Below are 26,605 nucleotides of genomic sequence, written 5' to 3' on the forward strand. Positions count from 1 at the left end.
GAAGCGTCCACTAAGACACTGGGGAATAAGAACAGTCACGTGGCATTGCAATTTGTTTATGAAGTATCATTGAGATATCGGAGGTTTGTATATGTGCCTGATATCATTTTTGATTGATCAAATCGTTCCTTCTTTCCATGTGAATACACGAACTGCATGTGAGTCTTTAGTTTCAGATGTTAATGGAGCGAAGAAGAGTAAGAACTAGGTATCCTCAGTATTCACACCAATATCTCTAATAATATCCATACAAGTGCATCAAATGACGATTACCAAACATTTCATTATTAATACTATTTTGTTTAATTAGTTCCCAGTGTCATCAAAGCTTTGTTATGCGCTATAAAACCACTGATATTCATTCAAGGTTGCTACCCTCATTTGTCTAGCGGGTACAGACTGGTTCCAGAATTTGGCCATTGAGCGGCGGCCCCATCGGGCAAGTTAAAAAAACAACCTCCCGCCGAGTCGCGCGCCATATAAAACTTGACTCAAAGCCTCAACTCACCGGCTCTGTCATTTTTCCTTTATTCACCCTATTTCTAACATAACTGTATATCCTCAATTGCAATTCTTCACCCCCTATTCACGTGGAACCTTGACTTGGTGCGACTCCATCTCACTACCGCATTAAAAGCCACCTTGCATCTACGCCAAGCATCGTACTTAAACCTTACATCAAGAAACGCATCATCGCCAAGAAGCCCAGAAAAGGATTCACTCATACAAAACCAAAACTTACCTTACTCATAAAACCCCAACATATTCACAATGGATCCCATGGCTCAACAACAACAACAACAACAACAACAAGCCCAGGGCGAACAGCCTGAACTCAATGCATTTGGCAAGCTCACTGCTCAGTTCTTGCAGTACGGCGCCAATGCCTCCAACAACATTTCAACTGCATTCGATTCAATGGACACAAAGGCATGGATTCGCCTCATCGTCATTGTCGGAGGCTACATGCTCCTCCGTCCTCTAGCCCTTAAGTTCATCACAAAAGGAGCTGTTCAAAAGATGGAGGACGACGATGCCAACGAGAAGCGCAAGGCCCAGATCTCTCCCAATGAGCTGCGCGGACTGGTTGAGGATGAGCCTGAAATCGACGCGGACGGCGACGGTACCGGTGCTGACTGGGGTCAAAAGGCTCGTGTGAGGCAGAGAACTATGTTGAAGGACCTTCTTGAAGCTGAGGAGCGACGAAGACAAGAGGAGGAAGATGACAAGGATATCGCAGACCTTCTTGAAGACTAGACGCCTCGTTAGTTGGCTTTACTTGGAGAGACCATTGGAGAATTCCCAGTTTGGATTCTTGAGCATGGGCGGAGTACTGTACTATGGGTAACATGCCAATTGGGCTGGCTATAGCAACAAGGAGACAACATGGTGTCTTAACATTTTGTCACGTCTAATTTAATTCCCCGTTCTGGTCCTTATACAAGTATACACTTGGCTTTTTTCAGAATGACTACGCAAGCTATCACAGCTCCATATGTGAGTTGTTGTATACTTGTCGTTTTTGCAGCTCTGGACACAATCTCTAAAATACAATTTAATTAATGTTATAGCCATAATTGCTCATTTCGTCCTTCCTCACCCTTTATTCAATCCAACGTAACAAGTATAATGACTAACCAACGCTTACAACTACCCATCGAGGAATAACGAGCAGATCAAGTCACATGTCCATTAAGAAGACACAGCTTAGTACTTGCAGTCAGTCATTTAGTTAACCCCCCTCAAGTATCAGAAAAATCACCGGCTGGAATCATAAGAGACGAAATGACTAGGTGGGTTTATGTTACTTAGATCAGACAGGCTATTTATTTTTCTATCCTGATCTTTGGAGGCCGACTTTTCGACACAACACCAATGCCTACGATACAGTCTTGGGCCAGAGGTAGGGTACCATCTGCCTGATCACCTTGTTGACCTGGCCATTTCAGCCAGAGCAAAGAACATTTCGATCCAGTCAGGTATCTGGCATGAGGAACATTTGCCTCAGTCGTCTTCTTCGATGTGTGGGCGAATTTTGCGACGATATCTGAGTGACTCTATACAGGGGCCCACTAGACATTACGGTCCTTCCCATTTGTGCTCTCTTTTGAAATGTGCTTCGGCATCTGGTCTGCTCTGGAGCTTGTCCCTGTAATCTGGGTCGGGGCGGTCGTGATTTCGTCCCTTGTGCTCGGTATTTTGATGTCGGAGAGATTGGAGTGTCTAGCAAAGTCCTTGTCGCAGTCTGGGCATTTCACGCCCTCTACGATGTGAGAAGCAGCCACGCGTGGTAGAATGAGGCTTTTGTTTCTTAACTCCTTCTCGCACCCTTCTTCGGCACATTTGAGAGAGTTCTCGGGGTTTCAATAGTCTTGGTCGACATGCTTCCCCACTGCACAATGCATGCATATCTCTTTCATTCAGTTATAAAGAACAACGGGTGTTCTCTGTCGTCGTCGTATGATCTGTCGCCAGGCACTCGCTGTGTGGTGTCTTTCTTGTACTTGAACGCATGGGTACATCCAGAAAGTCCAAGCTCATGCATATGTATACAGTAAAAGACCATTATCGTTTTTCTGCAGCGGTTTTACCCAGTGAGCTAGCATGTTGTGATGGAAAGGTCAGGTCGCATGTACGCTGATGAGAGGTTGAGCGGATTCCGTCTCCAAGATGTAGAGTCAACTGCAAGTCCGAAGGTCTGGGAGGAGAATAGTGTTCAATGTGAAGTGCTTGGCAGACGGTATCGTACGGTGTTCTGCTGTGGAAGATGTAGTACCTCCTCTGCTCGCTCTGCACTCGGCTTTTAAGTGCAGCATCGGACAGTGACTGATTTATCAGTCACCCGCCAGGTATTGATGGACACGTAATTCTTAATAGGCAGACCTACTGTCCATCTTAGTTGCTTACCGTGTTTGTTGTTTGTTTTTGTCATTGGTAATGTTTCCTTATGTAGGTTGCCTCTGGGAAACGCATCAGCCAATCTAAGGAGCCTTCCAGAAGACTACCTGGGATATATCAAAGGGTAATTAGAGACATGCGACAAACGTGCAGAAGTAGTGTGGTAACTGTAAGAATCAGCAGGCTACAGGGAGGTATATATGGATATTTTTAAATATTCTACTTGTTAGGCTGTGAGCAACATTTAGATAGCAAAGATGTGGCAATCAGGCTTGTGTACATGTGTGCTTCGTTAAGGAGGCTGGTGCGTCAAGCTGACAGCCGGATACATGCTAGTGCATGTGCCAGGAGAGCTGAAACAAGTGTTTTTTATCGATAATTTAAAGTGCTACTATGCATAATTAAAGAATCATTTAGTATCTATTCTGCTTTGTCCTGTGTGGTGAGTTGTTCACTTGAACGTCTTCCTCCTTCCCTTGTAAACACCATAATCAATCTAGCAACTATGAGGGCATAGGTAAATAACAGTGACTAGTACAGACCACAAACGAAATAGATATAGGCAGTTTGTAACTCGTTAACTAACAACTCCAAGCTACTAATGCTGATATTATCATCGTCCTTCTAAAGAACTTTGATAGGCATGTGTAGTGGACGCTCAGAGGCACCACGGTTCAGGGTAATGAGAGGAAGTGTCAACCTCAAATGATTGAAGAGCAACTTCTGAGGACTGGTAAGTTAAAACATCTACCTATTCAAGGAAATATGAGGTTTCGACGGCTGGAATATGTAAATGAGTCACTAATATATATACCGACATCTCTCTTGGGTGCCTTCTTTCACTTATACATATCTAGCATTCATAGACAATCTACAGCTACAATTTCTTGTCGCCAATTTTCATCTCAATCGAGTTTTCAATTTGTCACACCGAGTATAGTATCTTTCGTATTTTCGCTTTGAGCTCTTGTCACTTGATGGTTTTCGGGATTAGGCGGTTGCCGTGTTAAACATGTAAAACCGTCAACGGTGAGCCTCTCCAGCATATTTGTCGCCTTTGCAGCTATGGTGGAACCTTTAGATTCACTTTCGATTGATAACATGTACCTTGTAATTCGAGATCGAGTTTTTCTGAACGGAAACTGTTGCAAGTACACCGCATTTGCAATCATCCTCGTCTTGTGGTATACCGCTGGACATACCGCTGGACATACCGCTGGACACTTGGTGGTGAGAATGTGAATCCTAGAAGATAATGGATTATAGCCCATGTCCATGTATGCGACGGTGTATACATCAGCCCAGCCACCAGATACTGTCGGACATGTCCCCTTTATCAAGATGCTTGCGCTGTCAGTTCCATTACAGAAATATGCAACTTTACCGCTCAATGCACCGCTCATTGCAATTACGAAGCCATCTGGAGGAAAATATATGAGGCTAAAGCGACATGTCAAATTGTGGGCTCAAGCTGCGGGACCGTCCCTGCGTCCCTCAGGGATACAGAAAACTCGATTCTGCTTGCCCAAGAGATAAATTGACTTTTAGTAGTTATTGCATGCCAGTTAAGACCCGCTATTGGGCTATTTACTTTCTGGACCCTAGTCGTCTTGAATTCGTGATCTGCAAAAGTCATGGATTGTTTCATGATATCTAACATTCGATGGCTGGAGGCTATCCACAAATAACCTTAACTCTTGAGAGCGTTTGTTTTAACGACTATATACCAGATTACGTGTATTCACTGTAAATGAAGACAAAATCAAGCCCAATTCAACATGCTTCCTGGTACTGAGCGTTTAGTTCCTTGAAAGACCCCGTCGACATACATGGCATGGCGTGGTTGACTTGTTGTCATGTCTCTAGGGTCACTTAAACGAAAGCGGTGGCTAGGGTCATACAGCAGGGTTCCGAGTTTGACCCTTCGTGACAGTGGATGACAGGACACTTGTACAACGATCAATCTGCATTGAAATCTATGTCGGTTTACCGAGACATGATACTGTAGGCTGTTGATGGGTGGTGATACGTTGCACTGGAGCAAATCGGTGATTTTCTAACCGTAAAATGCAATGGCTTCAAATCGGCATGATCCATCCGGAACGTAGGAGGGGCAACCTGGCGGGGCCATTGGAGTGCTAGAGGGCTGAGAGGATGGAGCCAGGAGCCAGGAGCCCGTGGCCCTTGGCCCAGAGCCAGGCTACCAGGGCATGGGAGATGGACGAGGATGACGAGAGGAGGAGGAGGGGTGGATGCCCAGCCGCCCACTCTTGGGAGTACATGGTTATATATGGTGGCTTGGGTGGACGTTCAAGTATATCTTGTTGGACTACATATGTCATCTGGCAGATAATCTCTACTACTAACCACTGAGGTTTCCATCCTTTCCATTCATAGAACCTGACCTAAACTGCGCCCCAAGGTGTCTCCGACCTTCTATTCTGCTTCTCTCTCTCTTTGACGTTGCCGCCTCGAAAACAGCGTGAGAGCAGATTCTGTCTGTCCTTTTCTACTTCTGCTAGTGTCTACTGTTTTATTTAAACACTCTCTACGCCTTTCCCTTACATATATCACACGCGGCTATACCTATTATCAGCGAAACTACCTGTTTTGGAACCCACGCCCGCACCAACCCAACCTTCCCGTCCCCAGCAGGCCTGTGCGACAACAAACAACATAGAAAACAAGACGTTAGCAAGCAGCATCAGCCCTTGGACGTCTTTCGCATTTATTCCTGTGGGCGCGTTTGCTGTTTTCAGTCTCCCCATTACGTATCATGATTATTTAGAGACGCATCATGGGCGAGTCGTTTGATATCCAGAACCTACTCCAGACGGGGTACTTTACAACTTCCCGGGCCAAAAGTCCAAAACCGTATGTGTATTATGCTTTCACCTCTGAGCAACTGCTAACAACGGCCAATAGTCCACCATCGCAGATTGAGGATCGTCCTTCTTCTCAACCTCCAGCCCAGCAGCAACCCTACCAGCTACCTTATTACCCATTAATACCACGACCGAAGTCTGCAGCCCCAGCACGAGTTCCAAAAGTTCGACCACCACCACCCTGTGTCGAAGATGAAGAAGTTTCACTCAAGCGAGAACATGGAGCATCGATCTCCAAGATCCAGGAGGAAGAGCCTTCATCACGTGGGGACGCTGAACAGAATCCAGTGATCATGGAGGTCCATGAATATAACCCCGAGCGACGGTTTGTTATCTTGACAGGCTCTTCAAGTGGTTCCGAGGGCGGTGAAACCGATAGGAAGAGCGGGTCAGATAGAAGAAGCGAGCCTGAGAGGAGGGTAGACGGGCACAGGCGAACTGACTCTGGCAAAAAGTTTGAACCAGAAAGGAAGTACGAATCGGAATCAAAGCCTCCACGAGTTGAGCGCGTTGAGAGACCCGAACGAAACGAGCGTGTTGAGCGACAGGAGAGACCAGAGAGGGTTGAGCGTGTGGAAAAGCAAGAGAGACCTGAAAGAAACGAAAGGACAGAACGACAAGAAAGACCTGAGAGGAATGAACGGGTTGACCGACAGGATAGACCCGAAAGAAGTGAACGAATAGAGCGAAACGACAGGCCCGATCGAAGCGAGAGGGTTGAACGACAGGAAAGGCCGTTGAGCGACGTCTATACAGACGCAAGATCTAGTCGAAGATACGATGCCAACTTGAAGACCGATACACCAGCAACTAGGGAACGCAGCAGACCGCCTCTAGAGAAACGACGCAGCAGACAAGATTTACCCCGACTGGAAACTGAGCTTCGAGATGATCAGTTGCCCGAGAAATACCGTACCCGTCCTTCAGCGCCCGCAAGCAGCCGTTATGAACAGCCTCCTGCTCGGCCACCCAAAATCCCTATTGATCCCCTGCATGCGCCTGAAATCATCAAGAGCAGCGCCAGCGGCCGCGATCAAGCGTACTATGGACAGTCCCAAGGAGCTGCTCGCAGGTCCCCTACCCGGCCCAACAATGTGTCCGGCATGCCGAGCGAACGACGCTATGAAAGCAGCCATACCCGAAATTCCTCAACTGCATCCACGACGAAACGCACGACTGGCGAGCCTGAGAAGCCGACGCGGCCTTTGTCTAAGGAGCGGGTTGGTGATGCCCCTACTCGCCCTCTCTCAAAAGAACGGGCTGATGAGAAGCCCACTCGTCCTCTATCCAAGGAAGGTCGTCCTTTATCGAAGGAAGGACCCAAGGTCGAATCCCCTTACAGGAGTGAGTATGGGTCAAGAAATAGTAGGAAGGAAAACTCTCCTCCTTATTCAAGACCAGAACGAGAGGATTACAGTCGATCCTCGACATTCCCTTCCCGTGAGCCTGTACGAGAATCGACAACTCGACGTGACGACCGCCGTGATGGTCGCGATGATCGCGGTGAGGATAGTCGATCTGGTGATGACCATCCTAAGGGCCCACGCGAACTTCATCCTAGACGTAAGAAGTCTGTTGTTCTGTCGGATGAACGAGATTCTCAACCAAAATTGGAGAAGGTCGACGCACCTAGTGGTCCTAGGGAGAAGATTCGTGGGCCTACGACACCTATCCCCATCCCCGTCCCCATCCCTATTCCCACCCGCAATGGGTCAACTGCATCAGAAGAGCTTCCTCCCAGTATAAGGCCCGCCTCAACATTCCCAATTACTAGGGATCACCATCCTCTTCCTGAAAGGCCAAAGTCGGAGCTACCTTATCCTATGGACGATGATCCCTTAGTTGATCCCTTTGATGTTCGGGGCAATGCGGAAAGGGTCGGTAGGTCACGATCTCGGTATGATGGTGATTCTGTTGTATCGATGCCCAGCATGCCAGCTCCTATTCCCAGTGGTCCTGGAACATCACTCGACTCCAGACCTGCATCAGCTTTTCCATCGACCAATCGTCCTCCGCCCTCCGCACAATCTTGGCAGCCACCAGCCTTTGATCCCGTTCGAGACGGCGTTCGCCTCGAGAAGCCAGTAGGATCCATTCGACGTCACTCGGAACATCAGGAAGCGACAGGTGTTACCACGTTTCCCGAATGCCGCCGCAAGCATCCCGTTGCAGGTTTGGTGGACTGGCTCACGTTACCTCGTACAGATTTTAATATTTGCCCTGACTGCTATGGCTCTGTCTTTGCAAAGACTCAGTATCGAAACCCCTTCCAGCCCATGCTTCGTCCCACATCCCAGCCAATTTCATGTGACTTTGGTGTTGGACCCTGGTACCGTATTGCATGGCTTCTTACTTTGAAGAACGAGCTGCCTGATCTGCGACTCTTTCATGACGTTGCCAACGCCATTACGGCCACCAAGAGTCTCCCTTGCCCGGGTGATAGAGTCACCACGCGCAACTGGCAAACACTCTGGAATCCATACACACGACAGCCTGTCTACGATTTTACGGTGTGCCCTCAGTGCGTCAAGATAATTCATGCACTATTCCCCAATCTTACCGGCATTTTTATTCCTGTCGACTCCCGTTCGGAACCAACCAGAGGACTCTGCGCAATGCGCTTCAAGCCGAAACGGAAACGATTCGTCATGTACTTTGACGCTTTGGAAACAACGTCAGATCAAGCACGACGGGAGCAAGAAGAGCCAGACGTCAAGGTTCTTGCACAAGACATCGAAAAGATGGCTGCCGTGAGTGAGTGTCAGGAAGATAAGCCCATAATCAACGGGCACTGGCACATCATGCAGTTCCTCCAACAGTTTACAGTCTGTGGCGAATGTTTTGACGAGGTGGTCCGGCCTTCGATCAAGGATGACAACGTCATTGCTCGCAACTTCTACATGAAGTCGCAAAAGCTACCACTCGCAACGTGCCAGCTCTACTCTAATAGAATGAGAGAGATATTCAAAAAGGCTTGCCGATGGAATGATCCCAAGTACTTGGAGGCCAAGGTACTTGAACGGTTGGATGTCGAGGCTATGATCCACGAGAAGCTGGCCAGGTTGGAGAGATCGACGCATGAAGACGAGAATTGGGTTGAAGAACAGGTGGACAAGTACATTCAAGAATGGAAGAGGTGGGAATGATGAATTGGTTATGAATTGGGTTTGGATATCTGCATCTTGGAGTAAGTAGACGGGGCATAACGACGATATGTAAACTACGTATGCTACGACGAAACAACTTGGACGAGCCATGATGAGAATGATATAATATTATGAAAGCTACAGTTGTTTAAACTTGATCTAGTGTGCCTATTAGCTGCAGAGTAAAGGATAAATTCAGTATTAGGCTTTGAAGTTCATGTTTAGTACCCAACCACCAAATGAAAGCTACAGTACTACTACCTATATTGAGATGATGCAATTGCATGATTGGTCTTTTGAGCTGAATCTATCGCAGCGATACAGCAATAACTAGTGCAGCAATATAGTGTAGCAACAGTGCAAACATGCTATTAGCACATCCCCCGCGCGTCACGTGCACCGTTTTTCGGATCGTTGACTCCACCTGAGTGGGTCGGTTAGGGTCTCCTCCTCCCACCAAAGTCGGTTCTGCAAAATTACCCAAGGTGAAATTTCGCGAGCCTTGCAACCTCCCACTCCATCACCAAATTTCGACGCCGCACGACGCCCGAGGTAAGATTTCAACACCGAAGCTGATGCTGTTTCTCTCGAATCTCATCTAACTCAAGCATCATCACAGGTCCAAGTCTCAACCTTCACAATGGCTTCCCGACCTACCGTCACCATTCTCGGCAAAGATGGTGCTCCCACTGGAGCTACCCACGCCATTCCCGCTGTCTTCACCAGCCCGATCCGACCGGACATCGTCCAGCAGGTTCACACCGGCATGGCTAAGAACAAGCGTCAGCCCTACTCCGTGAGCGAGAAGGCTGGTCACCAGACCTCTGCTGAGTCTTGGGGTACCGGTACGTGAGATTTCGATTTTTTGATATCTGGGTGGGGGATCAGTTGCTCGTGGCAGAGATACTCGATTGTCAACGCTATGTCCGGCCCAGTTTCGTTCTTCAATAATGTTATGGGCTCGACTGCTGGAATGAAGACGACACGCTTGAGCTCGAATTTTTCGATTTTCGGAACACACTACGATTATGGGAGAGGGACATACGCTAATTACATCCTCTACAGGTCGTGCTGTTGCTCGTATTCCTAGGTTAGTACAATCTTGCTTATTGCCAACAGCTCGACACGAATACTAACATTTTCTAGGGTTTCTGGTGGCGGTACTCACCGTGCCGGTCAAGCTGCCTTCGGTAACATGTGTCGTTCCGGCCGCATGTTCGCCCCTACGAAGATCTGGCGCCGCTGGCACATTAAGGTCGCTGTCGGACAAAAGTAAGCTGTCTGTGAAGAATTGGGAAGAAATTTGAAGTCTAACGGTCGAAAAATAGGCGATATGCCGTCTGTTCCGCCCTCGCTGCCTCCGCGGCCGTTCCCCTGCTCCAGGCCCGTGGACACCAGGTCAACTCTGTCCCTGAGGTTCCTCTGGTCATCGACTCTGCTGTCTTCGAGGCTGCTGCCATCGCCAAGACTTCCGCTGCTCTCGGTCTCCTGAAGGCTGTCGGTGCCGGTGAGGACGTCAGCAAGGTCAAGAACTCCAAGAAGATCCGTGCTGGTAAGGGCAAGCTCCGTGGCCGCCGCCACCGCCAGCGACGTGGTCCTCTTGTCATCTACTCCCCCGAGACCGATGGCAAGGAGCTCGTCACCGCTTTCCGCAACATCACTGGTGTCGAGACCTGCCCCGTCACCGCTCTCAACCTCCTCCAGCTCGCTCCCGGTGGTCACCTCGGCCGATTCATCGTCTGGACCTCCGGTGCTTTCAAGGCTCTTGACAGCATCTACGGATCCACCACCGAGGCTTCCGCTCACAAGCGTGACTTCCTCCTTCCTTCCAACGTTGTCTCTCAGGCCGATCTTACTCGTCTGATCAACAGCTCTGAAATCCAGAGCTCCATCAACGCCCCCAAGGGAGACGCTATCACCCGCCGATCTGCTGTCCAGAAGAAGAACCCGCTCAAGAACAAGCAGGTCATGCTTCGCCTGAACCCCTACGCCACTGTCTTCGCTCAGGAGGCTCAGAAGAAGCAGAACTAAAAGGATTTTCGACTTGCTGGGTGTGCAGCGGGTTTTTACGGAACAGGATGACGGGTCTAGCATGGTTTGATATTGAGGCGTAATGGCTTCTTCGAAGATTGAGCTGCATTAAAAATGAATCAGAGATTTGATATGAATCACAGCCAGACTCCACATTGGTTCCTACACTTGATGACTGATCGTAAATGTGAATCAAGTTAATGTGAGATGCATTATATCCAATGAGTACCCATGTTGTCGTATCCCTAGACTGAAAGTGTTTTGACCACTTTCTACGTGCTATAAAGGTCCACCCGATGATGATATGTAGGCAGCACTACCCAACCCCCGTAGAAGAACGAGGCATTCACTCATCTGTGCTGAGAAGCACAAAAAGAATGCGGTTGATGTCTCCTTTAATTTCGATTCGGCTTTCAACCAAAGTCCAAGTCTCCTCATCAGAGAATTGAGCATTATGATGCAGCCTTTTGGCCGTACTGGAACCTACCCACTTAGGTACTTGTTGTTCTTTATACTGTTGTACTTCTTGGGAACTATAGTTAAGGTGACTGACTGCCCTTTTCTTTTTGAAATATCGATAGTGTACAGCCATGCATACTCAATTCTCCGCTAGAATGTTGATTGACAGCTCGTTTAGAGTACTAATAAGAGCATATTGCATCGCTACAGAATCACCATTCAGGGTCGGATATGAACTTTAAAATAGGTTGCCCCGTATTCTTGACACTATGCTCTTAAATACCATGTCGCCAATTCCTACAAGTCAAATAATGACATACTACCGACTGTGAAAAAAAGAAAGAAATAATAAAAGGGAAAGAAAGAGAAACCCGATATCCCCGATCAAGTCCAGATAAAGTCGTGAAAAGTTTGTACACCAATCCCATTGCCGAACGACTACGGCCAGTTGCCCGCCTGGGCATTGGCAATTCAGTCTCTGTTCCCTTTCTGTCTTTTCTCACGGGAGCTTCCATGATGTTCATTGGGCGCTGTTCTCTTGTTGGTAACTAGGTATGTTTGTTAGCAAAACCACCATATTCACACCAATAGAAGAAGACTTTTACCCTGCAGGTGTTGGAAAGAGTCTTGTATAGTCAGCTGTATTAGCTTTGGCTTCATTTCCATTTCCCAGTCCATCTTGCGTCTATCGACAGGCAGGCTAAGATCTTCGAAAGCTTGACAAAGAAGCCTTGTCTGCCTACAGTCGATCACTGCTCTGTGGTCCATCCCGACCAGTCCACTCCTTGGGTATACGACTGCGAACAATATTTCGAGTTTTAGCGAGAAATGTTTTTTGTCACCCTTCGCCATCGGTGTGTTCAAACGGAACTGCTTGATTAGAGGCAAGCAGGTTTCCGGCCAGATATCATCATGCCCCCCGGCCTTTAGAAGCCGTTGTGACAACTGAAGATCCCGGGGTCCCCATTGCCATACTAGCACCACAGTGTTAGGGCTTATCCCACCCTGTCGCAACTCTTCTGCAATCTTGTCCACATTTACCTTCTTCAACCTCCCCTCCTGGGAGTATACCTTTCGGTGTACAGACTTGCTGACTTCTTCAAGAAGTTTGGGGGTTTTGTAACTCGAGAATGTGTGTCTGATATCGTCGCCGTGATCGACCAGCGCGTTTATTACAACTTTCCCTGAAACAAATTCAACCACAGCGATTTCCCAAACTTGGTCGGATACGGGGGAAAACTCGACGTCCAGGACGACGAGTTTGGTACCCAGGCGGTTTCCAGCCTTGATCTTTTCTGCTATGTCCATAACTGTCTGATAATCGGCGGGCACCTGCCATTTTGTTTGAGTATAGTTGGTAAATCTCTCTCTCAGAGAATTCACGTCGACATCTTTGAGGCCGTCCAAACTTGAGTTAGTAAAGCGAGAGAGTAGCTGCTTTTCTCTCAGGGATGCTTGACACTCTACGCAGCGGCCCTCCAAGATGGTTTTACCTTTTCGTTGCTTGAGACGTGCAGTATCAAGGTCGATAATCGTGAGAAACTGGCACCTCTCTAGAACCAAACCATCTTTTACAGAACTAGCGCCAGGGCAATTCTGCCCTCGAGTTGCCAAGCTAACCGCCTTATCCTCGTTGGCTTCTGTTTAGACCAGTTAGTTAGTTACTCAATATTAATTAAGAGAAGCAATGCATATGACTTACCCCACCACTGGGTATTTTGCGCCAGGACAAACGAACGACGCTACTGTGTAAGCTTAGTTCTGTCACCTGAACTAAGTGAGAATATACTCCTGTTTTCGATCTCCTGGTCTTCTTCGTGCTGATCCTCTTGGTCGTCTTCAGGAGAATTTGAGTCGCCGGAGTCAGTGTTGCAGGTATGATCTATAAACTTCCCACTCTTGTAAATATCCTCGAATAGCTCCATCATTCGAAACGGGCGCCGTTTAAAAGGAATCAACACAAGTTTTTCCTCATGGGAAACATGTCCTTTTCGGATATGCATATTCCAGTGATTTACCAGTGCATGTTTCAATAGTCCCCTGCCTTTGACAGCAAGATGACACGAGCTGAAAGGACAGTCGAACATCGAGACATTTGGTTGATGTGAAGGGTCTGTTACATGTAATAATGCTTCTTCGCTCGTATCTAATCTCTTCGTACACGCCGAGTCCGGACAGAGGAATTCCTTCTCGTGATACTTTAGATGTTTCGTTAAGTTTTTGACATCTATGCCACAATGTGGGCACTTTTGTGTGACTTTGAGGTGCACATCACGGTAGTGCGATCTCGCATTTGATTTGTCGCTGGATTTCTCGGTGCAGTTGTAGGGGTCACCTGCTCCAGGAAATGTGTGAATCTTCTTCTCATCATCTTTATGACCTTCATGCTCGTTTCTTGCATGCGTTTTGGCAAGAAAAGCAGACCTGAATTCTTCGGGGTACTGGATCACTGGATCGTCTTTGTGAGGACAGGGATACGTCTTATCATTGTGTGCAGGGGAGTTGATGTGATCTCGTAGCCCCGTTCGACTTTTGAGCTCCTTACCACAAAGATGACACACAAATTTCTTGCCGGAATGCTTCGTTTGAATGTGGTCATATAGACTCGAATGTAAGGGGTAACTCTTGTCACAGTCTTCGTATGGACATGGGTAAGTGTGCTTTTTGCGATGATGAACATCGCAATGAAGCCGCAGACCTTCCGTTCGATATCCAGTGATTTCGCAATCACTGGATATGGGACATGGGATAGGTATGCCCTTCTCCTTGTGAACTGATGATATATGACCGTTTATTTCGCCGATCGTACCAAAAGTTGCTTTGCAGCCCTTCCTGCCGAAATCCTCTGTATAAGGACAGAGAAACTGTCCATCTCTGATATGTAAAGGGGTGACATCATGCCCGAAAGAATGGTTGGAGGCGGCTTCTTGCGACTCGAAAGTCTCATTGCAATCGCACTGGTTCGCATAAGGGCATTTATATTTCTGTGAAACCCTAATTAGCATATTATTATCTCTGCCTGCATATGTCTCCCACACCTTCATCTTGACGAAGTAGCAGCAATGGCAGGTAGATAGGCCATATGGATGTATGAAGATACTTTACTGTATGGAAAGAAGAGCTATAGAAAGATAAATGCTCTGAGTTAAATGATATTCTATGTTATGTGCCATTCATTTCAGGCAGCCTATGAATGTATCGTGCCTAGTTGACGGCCCGTGACACTGTCAACAAGTGACAGGGAGTAAAGCATTTTGTAGTGACAGACTGCTTTATTCACAGCAATTAACGTCTTGCGTCTTAAATACTCAATGCCAAAGTAGTTTGTGCAGTGTTAATGGTGTTTCTAATGACTACTTTTGTTGAACAATGAAACTTGATATCTATTATCTATAAATTCCATAAAGCAAGGGCACCCCCTATATAGTAGATGCCTTCAAGTACAGATTTCAATTCTGCATGCTATCAAGTTGAATGTGACATGCCTAAGGAGAGTTTGTACGGTCTATGCTGAACGAAAACGTGTTGATTCCAAATTAGCAGGAGCGCTGTTTGCTTCCATTCATAAGAGTCGGTACATATTGGCGGAGTATAAAACAATAAATATCAAGTCATATCCTTATCCATGCATTTTGTGGCGCCTCACAGTCGATCTAAGCAAAGAAGTGGGAGTAACAGTACCTATATTGTGATAGTAGCGCTTTCCATTAACGTTCGTACTTCAATACAATCATTGTCTCTTTCAAACAAGGTACGAAAACAAAAGAATAACCCACTTCAGACCGTTCAATTGCCTGTCAACGTAACCAAGACCAACCACAACGATCAAAGCCGCCGAAACAAATGGTAACTGCGCTGGAGGAATCCCTTGTTGCGGCCTTGATTGAAACTTCGGCTGAAGGCAAAGCTGCTTTGGCTGGCTTTGGGGTCTGCTTTTGTCTATTCCCTCCTTGAGTATTAAGCTATGTCTGTATTCAATGATCCTTGAGCGGTAACCTGTATACAGGTAGGTAAGAAAACATTTATCGAATACAAGTCATTGGCCTGTGCCTACCTAGGTATAGTGACAGGGAAGGCACCTCCTTGTGACTAAAAGAGTCCGTACATTCACGAGTGTCCATTAACGAATCACAAATCTGAGCCAGATAAATCGATACAGGTAGTTTAGACATGTAAGCTGTGTCGGTTGTTCTTCTATTCATCGTTCAAATTCATAATTCTTTGTTGCTAAAATCCTGGCAGTTTGCTGTGTGACCTCCTGTTTCGCCTGCCCAATCCAATCCTAAAATAAAATAAAAAACTTTCGCTTCTACTACCTATACAATTCCTTAACCGTGTAATTCCTCAAGAAGTTCCTGGATTTCCGAAATTTCCTGAATCTCGAAAAAGCTTTGCACAGCCTTTGTGAATCTCAATGAACCAGCATCGATATTTTCATCACTCTCAGCTGCGAAACACAATCGCACATACCGCCAGCCACGCTCATCCCGGATCTGTGGTGTAGCACTGAACATGGTACCAGGGCTTCCTAGCACCAGATGAGGTGCTCTGGTGCTGTGGATGAGGAATGCCTTTGACAGGGCAGGGCCATCGATGGTTGGCAGTGATTTGCGGCCTACCTTGGCCTGGTAGAGAGGGTGCTTCTCGAAGTGTACTCGTACCCACAAGAACATGCCTCCACGAGGCCAGTCGAAATCCATCAGCCTTGTTTTTGTGATGATATTCCAGTCGGAGTCAGGACTGCTGGGTGTAGAACTGTTCAACTGGAAGGCGTTCTCTTCGAGGGTCTTGCACATGCGTATCATGCGGCGCTCATACTCTCCACGAAGGCCTTCTAACCATCTCACCCAGCCATCGAGCTTCCAGCCCGTAAATGTGGGCTTTTTGGACTGTGGGAGATAGAAGAATTTTTGGAGGGTAGAGGATTGAGGGCCAAGGAGAGTCTGAGCGACAAGTGCTTGGACGAAGCCAGAAGGTTGGCCGGCGCCCGTCTCGGCAATCCTGTATGTCACGGGTCAGTACTTGTTGAGACACGATCAAGAATGGGGATATGTATACCTTGTAAGACGTTCAATGATTGCAGGTTGGGCAGTAATGTAACCCAGCCGAGCACCAGGGGCGATTGTCTTGGAAAAGGTGTCCAGGCGAATGACTCTGCCGTCAATATCCATGCTTAGATAAGAGCGAGCGAGCGAATCGATGAACTCGTAGCCAGATTTGATGGCCGGCTTGGGTGCCTGGGTGTCCTGAGGCTTACCATAGCCTCGAGCCTTGGCTTCGTGAAGGGCGGCAGAAGGGAATTGGAGAAACCAATAGGGATCATCCTCAACGATGATGATATCGAACTTGCTTGCGAGAGCGTAAATCTCTCTTCTTCTCCTGATTCCAACAACACCGCTGGAGGGGTTGTCTCCCATTCTATAGGCATTTGTTAGTATACGAACATTCGCGGGGTTATTGTCTAGTGACTCACGTTACTGTGTAGAGGAAGTGTGGCAATAGACCATTCTCAGGATCCCAGTTCTCAAGCACCTCTCGTAGACCACCAGGGCCTTCAACAACCATACCCTGATCATCAATCTCAATAGGTACAATGTTGATACCGAGTGGCTTGACTTGAGTGATAATGTTTCCAAAGACAAATGTCTCGCAGAGCATGCCTTGTCTCTCGCTCGTGGGGTGTAGTCCCTCGTACCAGGGATCAACCAGAAGTTGGAGGACCTTTGAGAATCCATCCGTGCTCCCATTGTTGAGAATCACATCCACTCCTCCCTTGTAGGGAATGTCTGGGTAGAGAACCTTGTTTGTGAACTGCTTGATGAAGGAGAGCAGAGGCGGGTAGCCGGTGACCTGCCCATATTGAAGGGCGGTGGTGAGATCGACCCTCTTGGCGGGATCTGTCTCGTTGACAAACTTGGGGATTATGATGCGTGTGGGTTTCTTATGGGAGTCGGCTTCTTTGTTGTTGTCTTTGTGAATGATGTTTTTGCCTTTCTTGTTGATATGGCTAATAAAACCATGAAGACCGGACGTAGGCGCAGGTGGCGCAGGCTCTGGTGCTGGTTCCTCTACCTGCTCTGGGTAGTTGGCAGTGGGTTGCCATCTGTCAGGTTTTGATATTTGAGCTTCTAGAGTCTCGAATGGGAAATACTGGGCGTTTGGCATTCCTAAAAGTGCATGTTAGAACTGGCAACTAACAAAGCGGTCCAGAGTCGGATTCACTCACCTCCAGCAAAATTGCTAATGCCAGGAATTTGCATAAACTTGTAAAAAGCTTTGATCTCGCTCTGATCCCGATTTCTTGTGATTATTGAGAAAAGATGTGACAGGTCTTTTGGTGAGGGCAATGACTTGAGAGCTGCGCCTTTGGTCGCAGTGGTTGCGGTGACTGAGGAGATAACAGTCGCATTGCTCTCGGATCTGGCTTTGGAAGATGTGGATGGAGCCATTGTTGATTGCTGAGACCTCGTCAAGTTGGCTCTTGTAGAAACCAATGAATGAGTCACAAATCAAGTAGTGAGCAACAGTTAATGGAAGCAAAAAGTTTGGAGGAAAAATTCATCAAAGAAAAATAGGTGGAAATAAACGTTGTGCACCTCGATTAAAGTACCCTCGCTGCGTCTCGATGTCGCCTCACAAATCGCCAACGCATTAACTATCACAACGATAGTATATATCCACTTACAAACGCTACCCTTGCTGTTCGTATGCGCTGTACCATGCATCGAAGCGTGTCCCCAGACGGCAGCTTTGCCGCCAGAGGTTGGATCCAGTTTGCGTGACAAATCCGTCACCGACTCCCGCCATCTTAATCCACCATCGCATCACCAGCACACTCGGATCCTCCCCCGACTTTTCGTTTCATATCTACAACTCTGCCGAGCGTTTAAGAGTCATCTGCTGGTCCAATCCTTGTTCAGGTTTGCAGATGGACCCCTGTCAATGCGCCTTGGGTAGCCATGAGGAACGGCTCCACGTATGCAGTCTAGGGTAGACAGACTGATCTTGACCGTTTGTTGGCCTCCTTTGCTGCCCAATTCACGCTTCACGCGGTACTTGTCTGGGTGTTATCAGGTTCATAGCAAAATCCAACCTCCTTCATGGTTCGTGCTTTGCAGCCCAGTTGCTCAAATTTTACCTTGGCGTCAATGAAAACGCTACGCTGCCACATCAGCTCACGATCCCAGTGAGGCGGCTCCTTTCCAGGCCGCTTAGCTGTCATGACCCAATCATGCAACTCGTTGATGTAGAGTCCGTCCCCATTAGGACCAAACATGTGCAAAGCCTCTCCTTCTCGCTTCTCTAGTTCCATATTCCAAGCTTCCATGACTCCTCGTGACGGAAGCTCGAGATTGTTGGACCATACCGCTGCGAAGAGAGCGGCCTGACTCTCGGCCAGTGGCCATGGGGCAGCCTTCATGTTGAGACCAGGGAAAACGAGGGTAGGATGCCTGATATCAAAAACATGTTGATACAAACCGCGGACGCCTCGACCTGTAGTAACGAGTTTGTGGTCTAGATCCTGGAGAAACGGGTAACTATAAAGGAACCCAGTACAGAAGATAACGGCATCAATGTCTGTCTCGACCCGGCCATCTTTGAAACGAAGACCCTTCTGCTCAACCATGAACTCGTCGATTTCAGCCATTTCTTCGCATCCACAGTGATGCAGTCGGTCTGGAGGTGTAGGATGCCTCACAGATAAAAAAGCGGGTTTCCTGCACTCTTGATTGATCTGAAGAGCAATGTCTAAACCAGATGGACCGTTACCCACCACAACTACCTTGCGGTCCTTGAATGTGCAGGGCGTTCGATACTGTTTAGAGTGGGTGATGACTCCGGGGTACGCTTCGTTAAACTCTTTTATGTTCCGCATATCGGGCACAAAAGGCGTTGAGTAATGACCGTTTCCTACAACAACGGCATCGAAGGCTTGCGTGATGCCGTCGTTACCAGTCATGGTGGATTTTGCCTCCACCTCCCACTTATCCCGACCATCTTGTTGCTTCAACGACACCCTTTCAACACGCTGACAGAATTGTATCAGAGGCTTAATGTCCTCGGAATATTTGATCAGATAATCTTCAATCATGGGCCTCTCGGGGAACAGTTTGGCGTCCTCGGGAAAAGGCTGATCGGAAAAGTTCATGACTTCCTTCGGGATGTTAGCGTGAAGGTTTTCGTACATTGGCGATGTAAATATTGGTGGTGATGTCGAATCCCACTTGAGAGGCTCATCTGGAGGATGGTAGGGATCCTCCTGAGGAACGGGACAAGTTCCAGCAGCGAAGCCATGGTAATGCCAAATGCCACCAACATGGTCTTGTTGTTCAAAAATGGTGATATCGCGGATGCCTTGCGCTATGAGGTATTTCGCAGCAGCAATCCCTGTTGGACCTGCACCGATGATGGCGACTTTGTTGACGTCGAAAGACGAAGACTGAGTCAGAGAGCCCATACTGTTAAGTAGTGTAATGTAGTGTTAGCGGGTAAAGCTACTTTCAGCCTCAAACACAATAAGTTTGTTTACTGGCAGAAAAAGCGTTATGAAAAGTAAACAAGCCACTTCACGTCTAATCACAACTTTATATACCACGTATGGAAATGGGAAATAGCTCTTGTCCTTTCTTCTTTTTGAGTGGAGAGTGGAACTAATTCAGTTTCATCTCGAATATTTCTAACTGCTTCTTTTTAGTTACTCATTTAGGTAACTTGTACATCAAGTAATCTTGGGGAGATCCAATTGGAAGGAAATACCGCCAGGAGAGAGCAACCAGAGCCGCATTCGAATATCCCGACACGATAAACCGATGGAGTTTAGCAGTACAGTGGCTGTCTCACCGCCTTCTTCTTCAGGCTAGATCTGCACTAACCCACAGCCAGCACAGCTAGGAGCTGCTTGCTTGCTCGGGAGCTTGCATGCATGTCATTTCAACATTTGCTTCTTACAAAGGTACGCAAGCCAGGTCAGCAACGCAATCACGGCCAACTGTACAATTAAGCGATGCAATAATTCCCAAAGGCCCCGCAAGATTACCTACGAAGGCTTGGGATCACACATGTACAAATAAATCAGCCTAGATCTTCTGGGCTTCCAACTCTTCGCGCATCCCCGCCGACGCGACTATTATTGCGACAAAATCACCATGAACCACTCTCAGCCACCGACTTCCCTACTCGACCAGGGCCAGTCTATACCTATCGCTGGACTTAACCCGGACGCTTCCGATCAAGAGAACCGAGTTGTACACGGGACGATAACCATTACATGGCCTTTTAGTATCGTAACCAAATCGATCGCATTCCTCCTGGCTGAGCGTGACTTTCGACTCCGACGCGAAAATGGACAAGTGCGCGTACGATTCCATGGTGCAGCCGCAAAGGCCATCTCAGATGCATCGCTAGGCGCAGGAGATGAGATTCGTGTGAGCCTAAAAGGCGTTCAGTGGGAGAAGAATGAGACACAGACACAGGTTGCAGGAAGCACTCTAGCATGGCAGCTGGAATTCACCAATCGCCTCGTCATTGGTATTCGTCGACCGAATACGGAACAAGAGACTCTGTTAGATATCGATGTCCCGGCTGCGGACCCAGAAACCACCGCCGATGGCCAAGTAGAGAGTACCGACCCAATTGACATCGACACCATACTCGAGGAACCTGCCACACCATCTCCGGAGCCCACACTGCCTGCGAAACGAAACGCCTCATCGACCCTCGATCCCTTCGAGTATGCTTCGCCCGCTTTTCTCAAACGAGCACGTGTATCCTATGGATCTTTATTTGAAGGAGGCTTGGACATATTCGACGAGGACATTACCAAGAAGACCAAGTCGAAGAAGCGCTCCCGATTTAGTATGCCTGGAAATGCTTGGAGATATACAAGCCAATCTCCTAGCCCCGAGCCCGACGATGTCCTCGAGGAGTCAGAGGAAGAAGAGCCACAAACGAATGGAAAATCGCAATCAAATGGCGACATTGAGGACACCCATATGGATACGCCGTCCAGACCGGCAATGGTTGATCAAGGCTCCCAAACCGCAGATGTCGACTTTACTCCCATGGCCAGTGTCCAGGTATACGCCGAGTCAAGACCAAGCTTCGGTTTTACACAGATGACTCCAACGCCGTTCGCTCGAACAAAGCCATTCGGGGCAGACAACCCAGTCATGGATCAACCCCTACATTTTGAGGACGACTCAACAACGCCGCATGGCATGCCTCCTGAATCGCATCAAAACCTACTCACCGAACAACCAGCCCCCATGGATACAGACATGGCTTTTAGTTTCACGCCACAAACTGTGCTCTTCCCTCAAGCTTCAGCATTCTTTCCTGCGCAGGATGATGTTCCGGGATCGCCCAGTCGTGCCACAGGAGTGGATGACTACCCGGCCGAGCTCTTGGACGCTGACCCGACCCCGTCTAATCCTGTGGACACTCTGATAGGGTTCACTGCTCATGGGTCGCAACCCGTCGCAGCTCACCAAAATCCTTTCTCTACTGAACCAGTCCTTGACTCGGCTTTCACGACCACTGCGCACTCTCAGAACCCTTGGGCTGCTGAACTTCCTGGATCAGGTTCTGCGAACGCTAGTAGCGATGCTGAGAATCCGGTGGAGATCATAAGCTCATCGCCATTAAGGCAAGACTCGAGGGATTCAAGCGAAGATCGCCAAGTATCTCCTTCAAGGGAAAACACAGGGATGGACGTTACAGCAGATGCATCGCCCGAATCGAAACTCGAGGATCCAGCAAGTGAAGCCGAATATCACCGCGATGGAGGCGATGAGCCCGGAGACGACTATGATCTCAGAAAATACTCGCGCGCACACGATGACGACGATGACATTGAAACGTCTGAAGAGGAACGAGATGCGAACGATGATGACCCCGGAGCCCAAATCATGAACCCCGAGGAAGATGATTTGGATGTTGATCAAGATGTTGCGAACCAAGAAGGTTATCCCGATGACGTCTCTGACGAGTACGAAGAAGAAATGTACGAGGAACGGTTCGAGGGTGATAGACAAAGCTATGAAGGGTCCGAAGATGACGCAGAAGGTGAATACTATTCAGATGAGGAAGACTACACGGATGATGAAGAAAATGAAGAAGAAGAAGAAGCACAAACTCACCCTCCTGCTGCCCCTATTGCCCGAGAGCCTGTTTTTATCGACCTGCTGTCAGATTCCGAAGACGAGGATGAACCAGCGCCCCAGGAAGAGCCAGAAGCAACACTCAAGGAAGATTCCAAGGAAGAGCTCAGGGAAGAGGTAGAGCACGAGTCTGAAGAGCATGATTCTCGCTCTGAAGATGAAGATGAGGCAAAAGCGAACCCAGAGAATGTAGAAGAGAAGAAGTTCTCACCAGTGCCTGAGGAAAGGGGGGAAGCTGAAGATCTCGAGGCAGATGAGGAAATGGTCGAACAAGCTCAATCTCCGCCCAAACCCGCAGAGGAGCCATCAACGCTGACCACAGAGGAGACGGGTGAGGATACCGAGACGAAACACATTGCGGAAGAAACTGCTCAGATGGAGAAAACATCAGTTCCTACATTTCCTGCTCCGAAGGATTCGAGTCCGGACCAAGATGAAGCTGCTGAGGTACCCATGGCATCCGAGGAAATCAAAGACGGCGAGGGCCCATCGCATATTCAGGAGTCGGCTGAAAACCAAGAGCCTTCTGCAGCATCATATGATGTCGAGATGGACGCATCCACACTCACGGAGGTATCTGATAAACCCGATGATGGGGCCATTGCCCCTGAAGACACTACAAGGATGGACTCGCCTGATGAGACATCGCCTGCAGTGGTTGAGGAAGCTGGCGAAGCGATGGACGTTGACGCACTACTTGACGCACCCCAAGAAGATGCTGCCAAGCCAAATGAGACTGACAACGTCGAGGTCACTGAGAACAGTGTTGTTGTCAGCGAGGAGGTACAAACCACGATCACGGATGCTCAAGAAGACACATCGACAAGTCTTCAGGTCACAGCGGCTCAGGAAGAATCTCTCACACTACCGCAAAAGACCTCGAAAAACAATGCAGAGCCGTCAAACATCGAGTCAGCCGAGGATTCATCTGGCGAAAGCGATGCGGAAGCTGGTGAAGCACAAGAATTTCATGATGCCGTGATGCAGGACGCGCCGTCCGAAGATGTCTTGGGAAAACCAACCACCGATGCAGCCGTAGCAGAAGATGCTGTAGGACACCCTGCAAAGGACGGTCAAATTTCGCCTCCGCCAACTCAAATCCCTCAAGCGCAAACCTTACAAGAAGACAACATCACTATCTCGGTCCATGAGCACGACCAACTTCTTCCCACTCCTGGCGAAACCCAAGTGATAGAAGTTGAGATGTCTGACACACTACAAACTGTCACATACGACAATCAGGCCGACGAAGAGGATGCAAACCCAGAAGATCAGATAATGGCTGAGATACTGCAGCATTCTCCAGTCAAACAGGATATCCACCTTCCGAAGGAGTCTATCGCATTTTCTCCCGCTGCCTCACAAACTGAACTGTCTGCTCCGACTGAGCAGGTCGATGAGACGCATGAACGAGCTGCTTCACAATCTGAGTCGGTGCCCGAGAGTGCTGTTGGCAAATCATTACGGCCCCGACGCTATAAGCCAAGCAGAGCATCTGATGACAACGATCGAGGGGACCCCAGTATGGCGCTGATAGCAGCTACGCCAGCAACGGGGCCCACGGACAGTGGTAGCAAGCACAGTAGCCCAGCCCCAGCCCCAGCCGGACCAAGCAGCAAAACTCGCAGCAAGACCCACGATGATCCCAGCATTCAGTTGGCGGGTGGTTTAGAGCAAGCAGAGACAAAGAATAAACGTAAGAGAAAGGCGGCGGATGATGAAAGCATTGCCAGTCTGGATAACAGCCCGACCGGGTCCCAACGAGTGCTGCGGTCCATGACGGCTGACCATGATGATCCGAGCCTATTGCTCGCGAAAGGGTCAAGCCCTTCAGCCCGGCAGACACGACGTCACAAGACGCCAGATCTGAAGCGCGAAACACCTAGGCGTGAGACTCGCTCGGTGTCACGAAGTTTTCAGCTACAAGAAGAGTCACCTGATGCATCATTTGCTTCACTGATATCACCATCAATCGCAGGGTCCTTCGCAACTGTGCCTGAGGATGGCGAAGAGGATGTCAAGTCTCTGAAGCTGCGACTAGTTAAAAACTTGAGAACAGACTTGCCTGACTTCCTGTCGCTCAAGAAACTCACAGGGAATATTAACAAAATGGTGGACGTCCTTGCAGTGGTAACACAAACACCACCGCAGCCACACCGACCAAAAAATGGCCCTCGGGATTTCATGCTCACTTTGACCTTGACCGATCCGTCCACGGCACCGACTCAAGTCCGTGTAGCCCATATATTCCGGCCCCACTTAGCCTCGCTGCCGGACGTTGAGAGTGGGGACATTATCCTCCTCCGGCGGTTTAAGGTGGTGTCAATGAAGGGCCGTGACTTCGGCATTCGATCAGAAGATTCATCGTCATGGGCCGTGTCCAAGCCGAACGATGAACAAGTTCTCGGCCAAGTCAAGGGTCCACCGGTGGAAACTACCCCAGAAGAGATCGCACATGCCAAGGGTCTACGGCACTGGTGGAGCCTCCAGGATGATAACGCTATGAACAAGATCGAGACGGCGTCACGGAAGGTGACCGAGGCGGGCAAGGAAAACACCAAATGAGTGGACTTGCAAGGGAAAAAAAGTGTCATGAGCGGGAGAAGAGGACAGGGGTAGAGGAAGGGCATAAATGCATTGATTTCATTCACAGCTCTATTGGAGATGTTTGTAATAGCTGGAGTTTGGGAGCAAAAAGAGGTCAACGGGCATTGATTGGCATAGGGGAATGATAACTGAAACGCAGCAGCATTCATTTATTTAATAGTTACAGTTATAGCATAGGCTATTTCTGCAATTGCTACATGAAATATTGAAAGAATCACATATTATTCTATTGACAGCCCATGAGGAAATGAGATGCTGCATGATCCAGTATATACATTACCGAGGATGTTGAACCACATGCAAGCAGCTGAAGCACGATGTATGAAATGACTGATGACCGGTATCGGCAAGTTATGACTCCTTTGAGGCTTTAGCTATTTGTGCACATGCGGTTGCGAACATGGAAAGCCCGTGTAATTGCAAGTTGGAAGGTATATGGCAAGGTTAAAAGAGTCATAACGTGGCGCCAGGGACAAAGTTTGGCTCGAGTACCGAATCTGAATCTGGGGAAACGGAGGGACTGATCTCCAGACATGTGGGTAGGAGCTAGGACGAACGGCAAGGAGCGAGGCCAGGAGAATTTCCCCAGACCTTGAAGAATTTGGGTGTCACAATAGAGTAGTGGTGTGGTAAGGAATATGGATGGAGTCGACATGGCTAGTACGGAGCCGCACCCTCGGTACCTGTCCGTGGTGTGGACATGGGGTAGGTAGTAGTCATAAGCTACCTTGAGTTACCTAAAAGTAGATATGTATTTGGAAAACACACGCCTCTCTTTTATTATCTGGGGGTTTGAGTGAAACATGGACTTCACTAGGGGGGGTGCACTCTGAGATAAATTGTGAATTCTTGGTTGTATGTTGAAAGAGGTCTCCTCTAAGAGAAGAGATGGTTGTGGGGATGCATATTTTTTTTGACGTCAATTACTTATTGCAGAAATAATTGCCTTCAAATGTGTTCCTGAAAGTTAAATACACGTGAGGCGGGGTAACTAGCTCGTGCTTCAAGAGCTCGGGGAGTGTACTTGAAGAAGGTCGGAGGAGCGGAACATGGCGAGCTGTAGAGGTTGTCTATGTCAATTTCGAGGAGCTTGAGGTGTGTGTGGTGAACAGCTGAAGCTACCCAGTCTAGCTGGATACATATCAGACTATGCTGCAGGCATAGGCATATACGATATCTACGTGACTCGTAAGGTAGGTATTATGCGAGGACTAAATATTGTCAAGGCATATGTAAATGTTGTTTAGTGAAATGGCAACCTGGATGGACCGGGGCAAGCCGTACATGCAAGTCACAACACATGATCCCGTCTGCTGTGATGCGGTTCTTGATTAGATTGCATTATCTCTTGGATTATCAAGTCAAGATCAGCAGGTGTTGGATTCCCAACAGAAAGATTATCTGTCGGATTCCTAAGCCG

General features: G+C 48.3%; 9 protein-coding genes across 9 annotated transcripts; 5 read left to right on the plus strand and 4 right to left on the minus strand.

Annotated features, from left to right (window-relative positions):
* Positions 1 to 771: 771 nt before the first annotated feature.
* FGSG_07183 (uncharacterized protein) lies at positions 772 to 1,257 on the plus strand (the record flags this gene model as incomplete). Its single annotated transcript, XM_011328603.1, has 1 exon — positions 772 to 1,257. The coding sequence occupies one exon, from the start codon at positions 772 to 774 to the stop codon at positions 1,255 to 1,257; it is 486 nt and encodes a 161-aa protein (XP_011326905.1).
* A 2,558-nt stretch (positions 1,258 to 3,815) lies between these two features.
* Positions 3,816 to 4,301, minus strand: FGSG_13085 (uncharacterized protein; the record flags this gene model as incomplete). Its single annotated transcript, XM_011328604.1, has 1 exon — positions 3,816 to 4,301. One exon carries the CDS (start codon positions 4,299 to 4,301, stop codon positions 3,816 to 3,818), a length of 486 nt encoding a protein of 161 aa, XP_011326906.1.
* Positions 4,302 to 8,524: 4,223 nt separating this feature from the next.
* FGSG_07185 (uncharacterized protein) lies at positions 8,525 to 8,929 on the plus strand (the record flags this gene model as incomplete). The annotated part of the gene is made up of 1 exon (XM_011328605.1): positions 8,525 to 8,929. One exon carries the CDS (start codon positions 8,525 to 8,527, stop codon positions 8,927 to 8,929), a length of 405 nt encoding a protein of 134 aa, XP_011326907.1.
* A 617-nt stretch (positions 8,930 to 9,546) lies between these two features.
* Positions 9,547 to 11,114, plus strand: FGSG_07186 (60S ribosomal protein L4-A). Its single transcript, XM_011328606.1, has 4 exons — positions 9,547 to 9,774; positions 9,995 to 10,019; positions 10,076 to 10,201; positions 10,258 to 11,114. The coding sequence occupies exons 1-4, from the start codon at positions 9,570 to 9,572 to the stop codon at positions 10,958 to 10,960; spliced, it is 1,059 nt and encodes a 352-aa protein (XP_011326908.1). The 5' UTR covers positions 9,547 to 9,569; the 3' UTR covers positions 10,961 to 11,114.
* A 1,231-nt stretch (positions 11,115 to 12,345) lies between these two features.
* FGSG_07187 (uncharacterized protein) lies at positions 12,346 to 14,463 on the minus strand (the record flags this gene model as incomplete). Its single annotated transcript, XM_011328607.1, has 4 exons — positions 12,346 to 12,393; positions 12,461 to 13,059; positions 13,209 to 14,403; positions 14,458 to 14,463. 4 exons carry the CDS (start codon positions 14,461 to 14,463, stop codon positions 12,346 to 12,348), a joined length of 1,848 nt encoding a protein of 615 aa, XP_011326909.1.
* A 1,284-nt stretch (positions 14,464 to 15,747) lies between these two features.
* On the minus strand, positions 15,748 to 17,868 carry FGSG_07188 (uncharacterized protein; the record flags this gene model as incomplete). The annotated part of the gene is made up of 4 exons (XM_011328608.1): positions 15,748 to 16,420; positions 16,478 to 16,837; positions 16,893 to 17,586; positions 17,646 to 17,868. 4 exons carry the CDS (start codon positions 17,866 to 17,868, stop codon positions 15,748 to 15,750), a joined length of 1,950 nt encoding a protein of 649 aa, XP_011326910.1.
* Positions 17,869 to 18,464: 596 nt separating this feature from the next.
* Positions 18,465 to 19,877, minus strand: FGSG_07189 (uncharacterized protein; the record flags this gene model as incomplete). Its single annotated transcript, XM_011328609.1, has 1 exon — positions 18,465 to 19,877. One exon carries the CDS (start codon positions 19,875 to 19,877, stop codon positions 18,465 to 18,467), a length of 1,413 nt encoding a protein of 470 aa, XP_011326911.1.
* A 2,449-nt stretch (positions 19,878 to 22,326) lies between these two features.
* FGSG_13086 (uncharacterized protein) lies at positions 22,327 to 24,448 on the plus strand (the record flags this gene model as incomplete). Its single annotated transcript, XM_011328610.1, has 2 exons — positions 22,327 to 24,274; positions 24,381 to 24,448. The coding sequence occupies 2 exons, from the start codon at positions 22,327 to 22,329 to the stop codon at positions 24,446 to 24,448; spliced, it is 2,016 nt and encodes a 671-aa protein (XP_011326912.1).
* A 214-nt stretch (positions 24,449 to 24,662) lies between these two features.
* Positions 24,663 to 25,268, plus strand: FGSG_13087 (uncharacterized protein). The gene has a single exon (XM_011328611.1). It carries the CDS (start codon positions 24,904 to 24,906, stop codon positions 25,141 to 25,143), a length of 240 nt encoding a protein of 79 aa, XP_011326913.1. The 5' UTR covers positions 24,663 to 24,903; the 3' UTR covers positions 25,144 to 25,268.
* The last annotated feature ends 1,337 nt before the right edge of the window (positions 25,269 to 26,605 follow it).

The sequence above is a fragment of the Fusarium graminearum genome, chromosome 4 (assembly GCF_000240135.3).
Source record: "Fusarium graminearum PH-1 chromosome 4, whole genome shotgun sequence".
Taxonomy (NCBI): Eukaryota; Fungi; Ascomycota; class Sordariomycetes; order Hypocreales; family Nectriaceae; genus Fusarium; species Fusarium graminearum.

Coding starts and splice junctions, on each gene's coding strand:
- FGSG_07186 (XM_011328606.1), top strand. CDS start 9,570: ATGGCTTCCCGACCTACCGTCACCATTCTCGGCAAAGATGGTGCTCCC. Junction 10,020..10,075: donor GCTGTTGCTCGTATTCCTAG/GTTAGTACAATC, acceptor AACATTTTCTAG/GGTTTCTGGTGGCGGTACTC. Junction 10,202..10,257: donor AAGGTCGCTGTCGGACAAAA/GTAAGCTGTCTG, acceptor GTCGAAAAATAG/GCGATATGCCGTCTGTTCCG.
- FGSG_13087 (XM_011328611.1), top strand. CDS start 24,904: ATGAAGGGCCGTGACTTCGGCATTCGATCAGAAGATTCATCGTCATGG.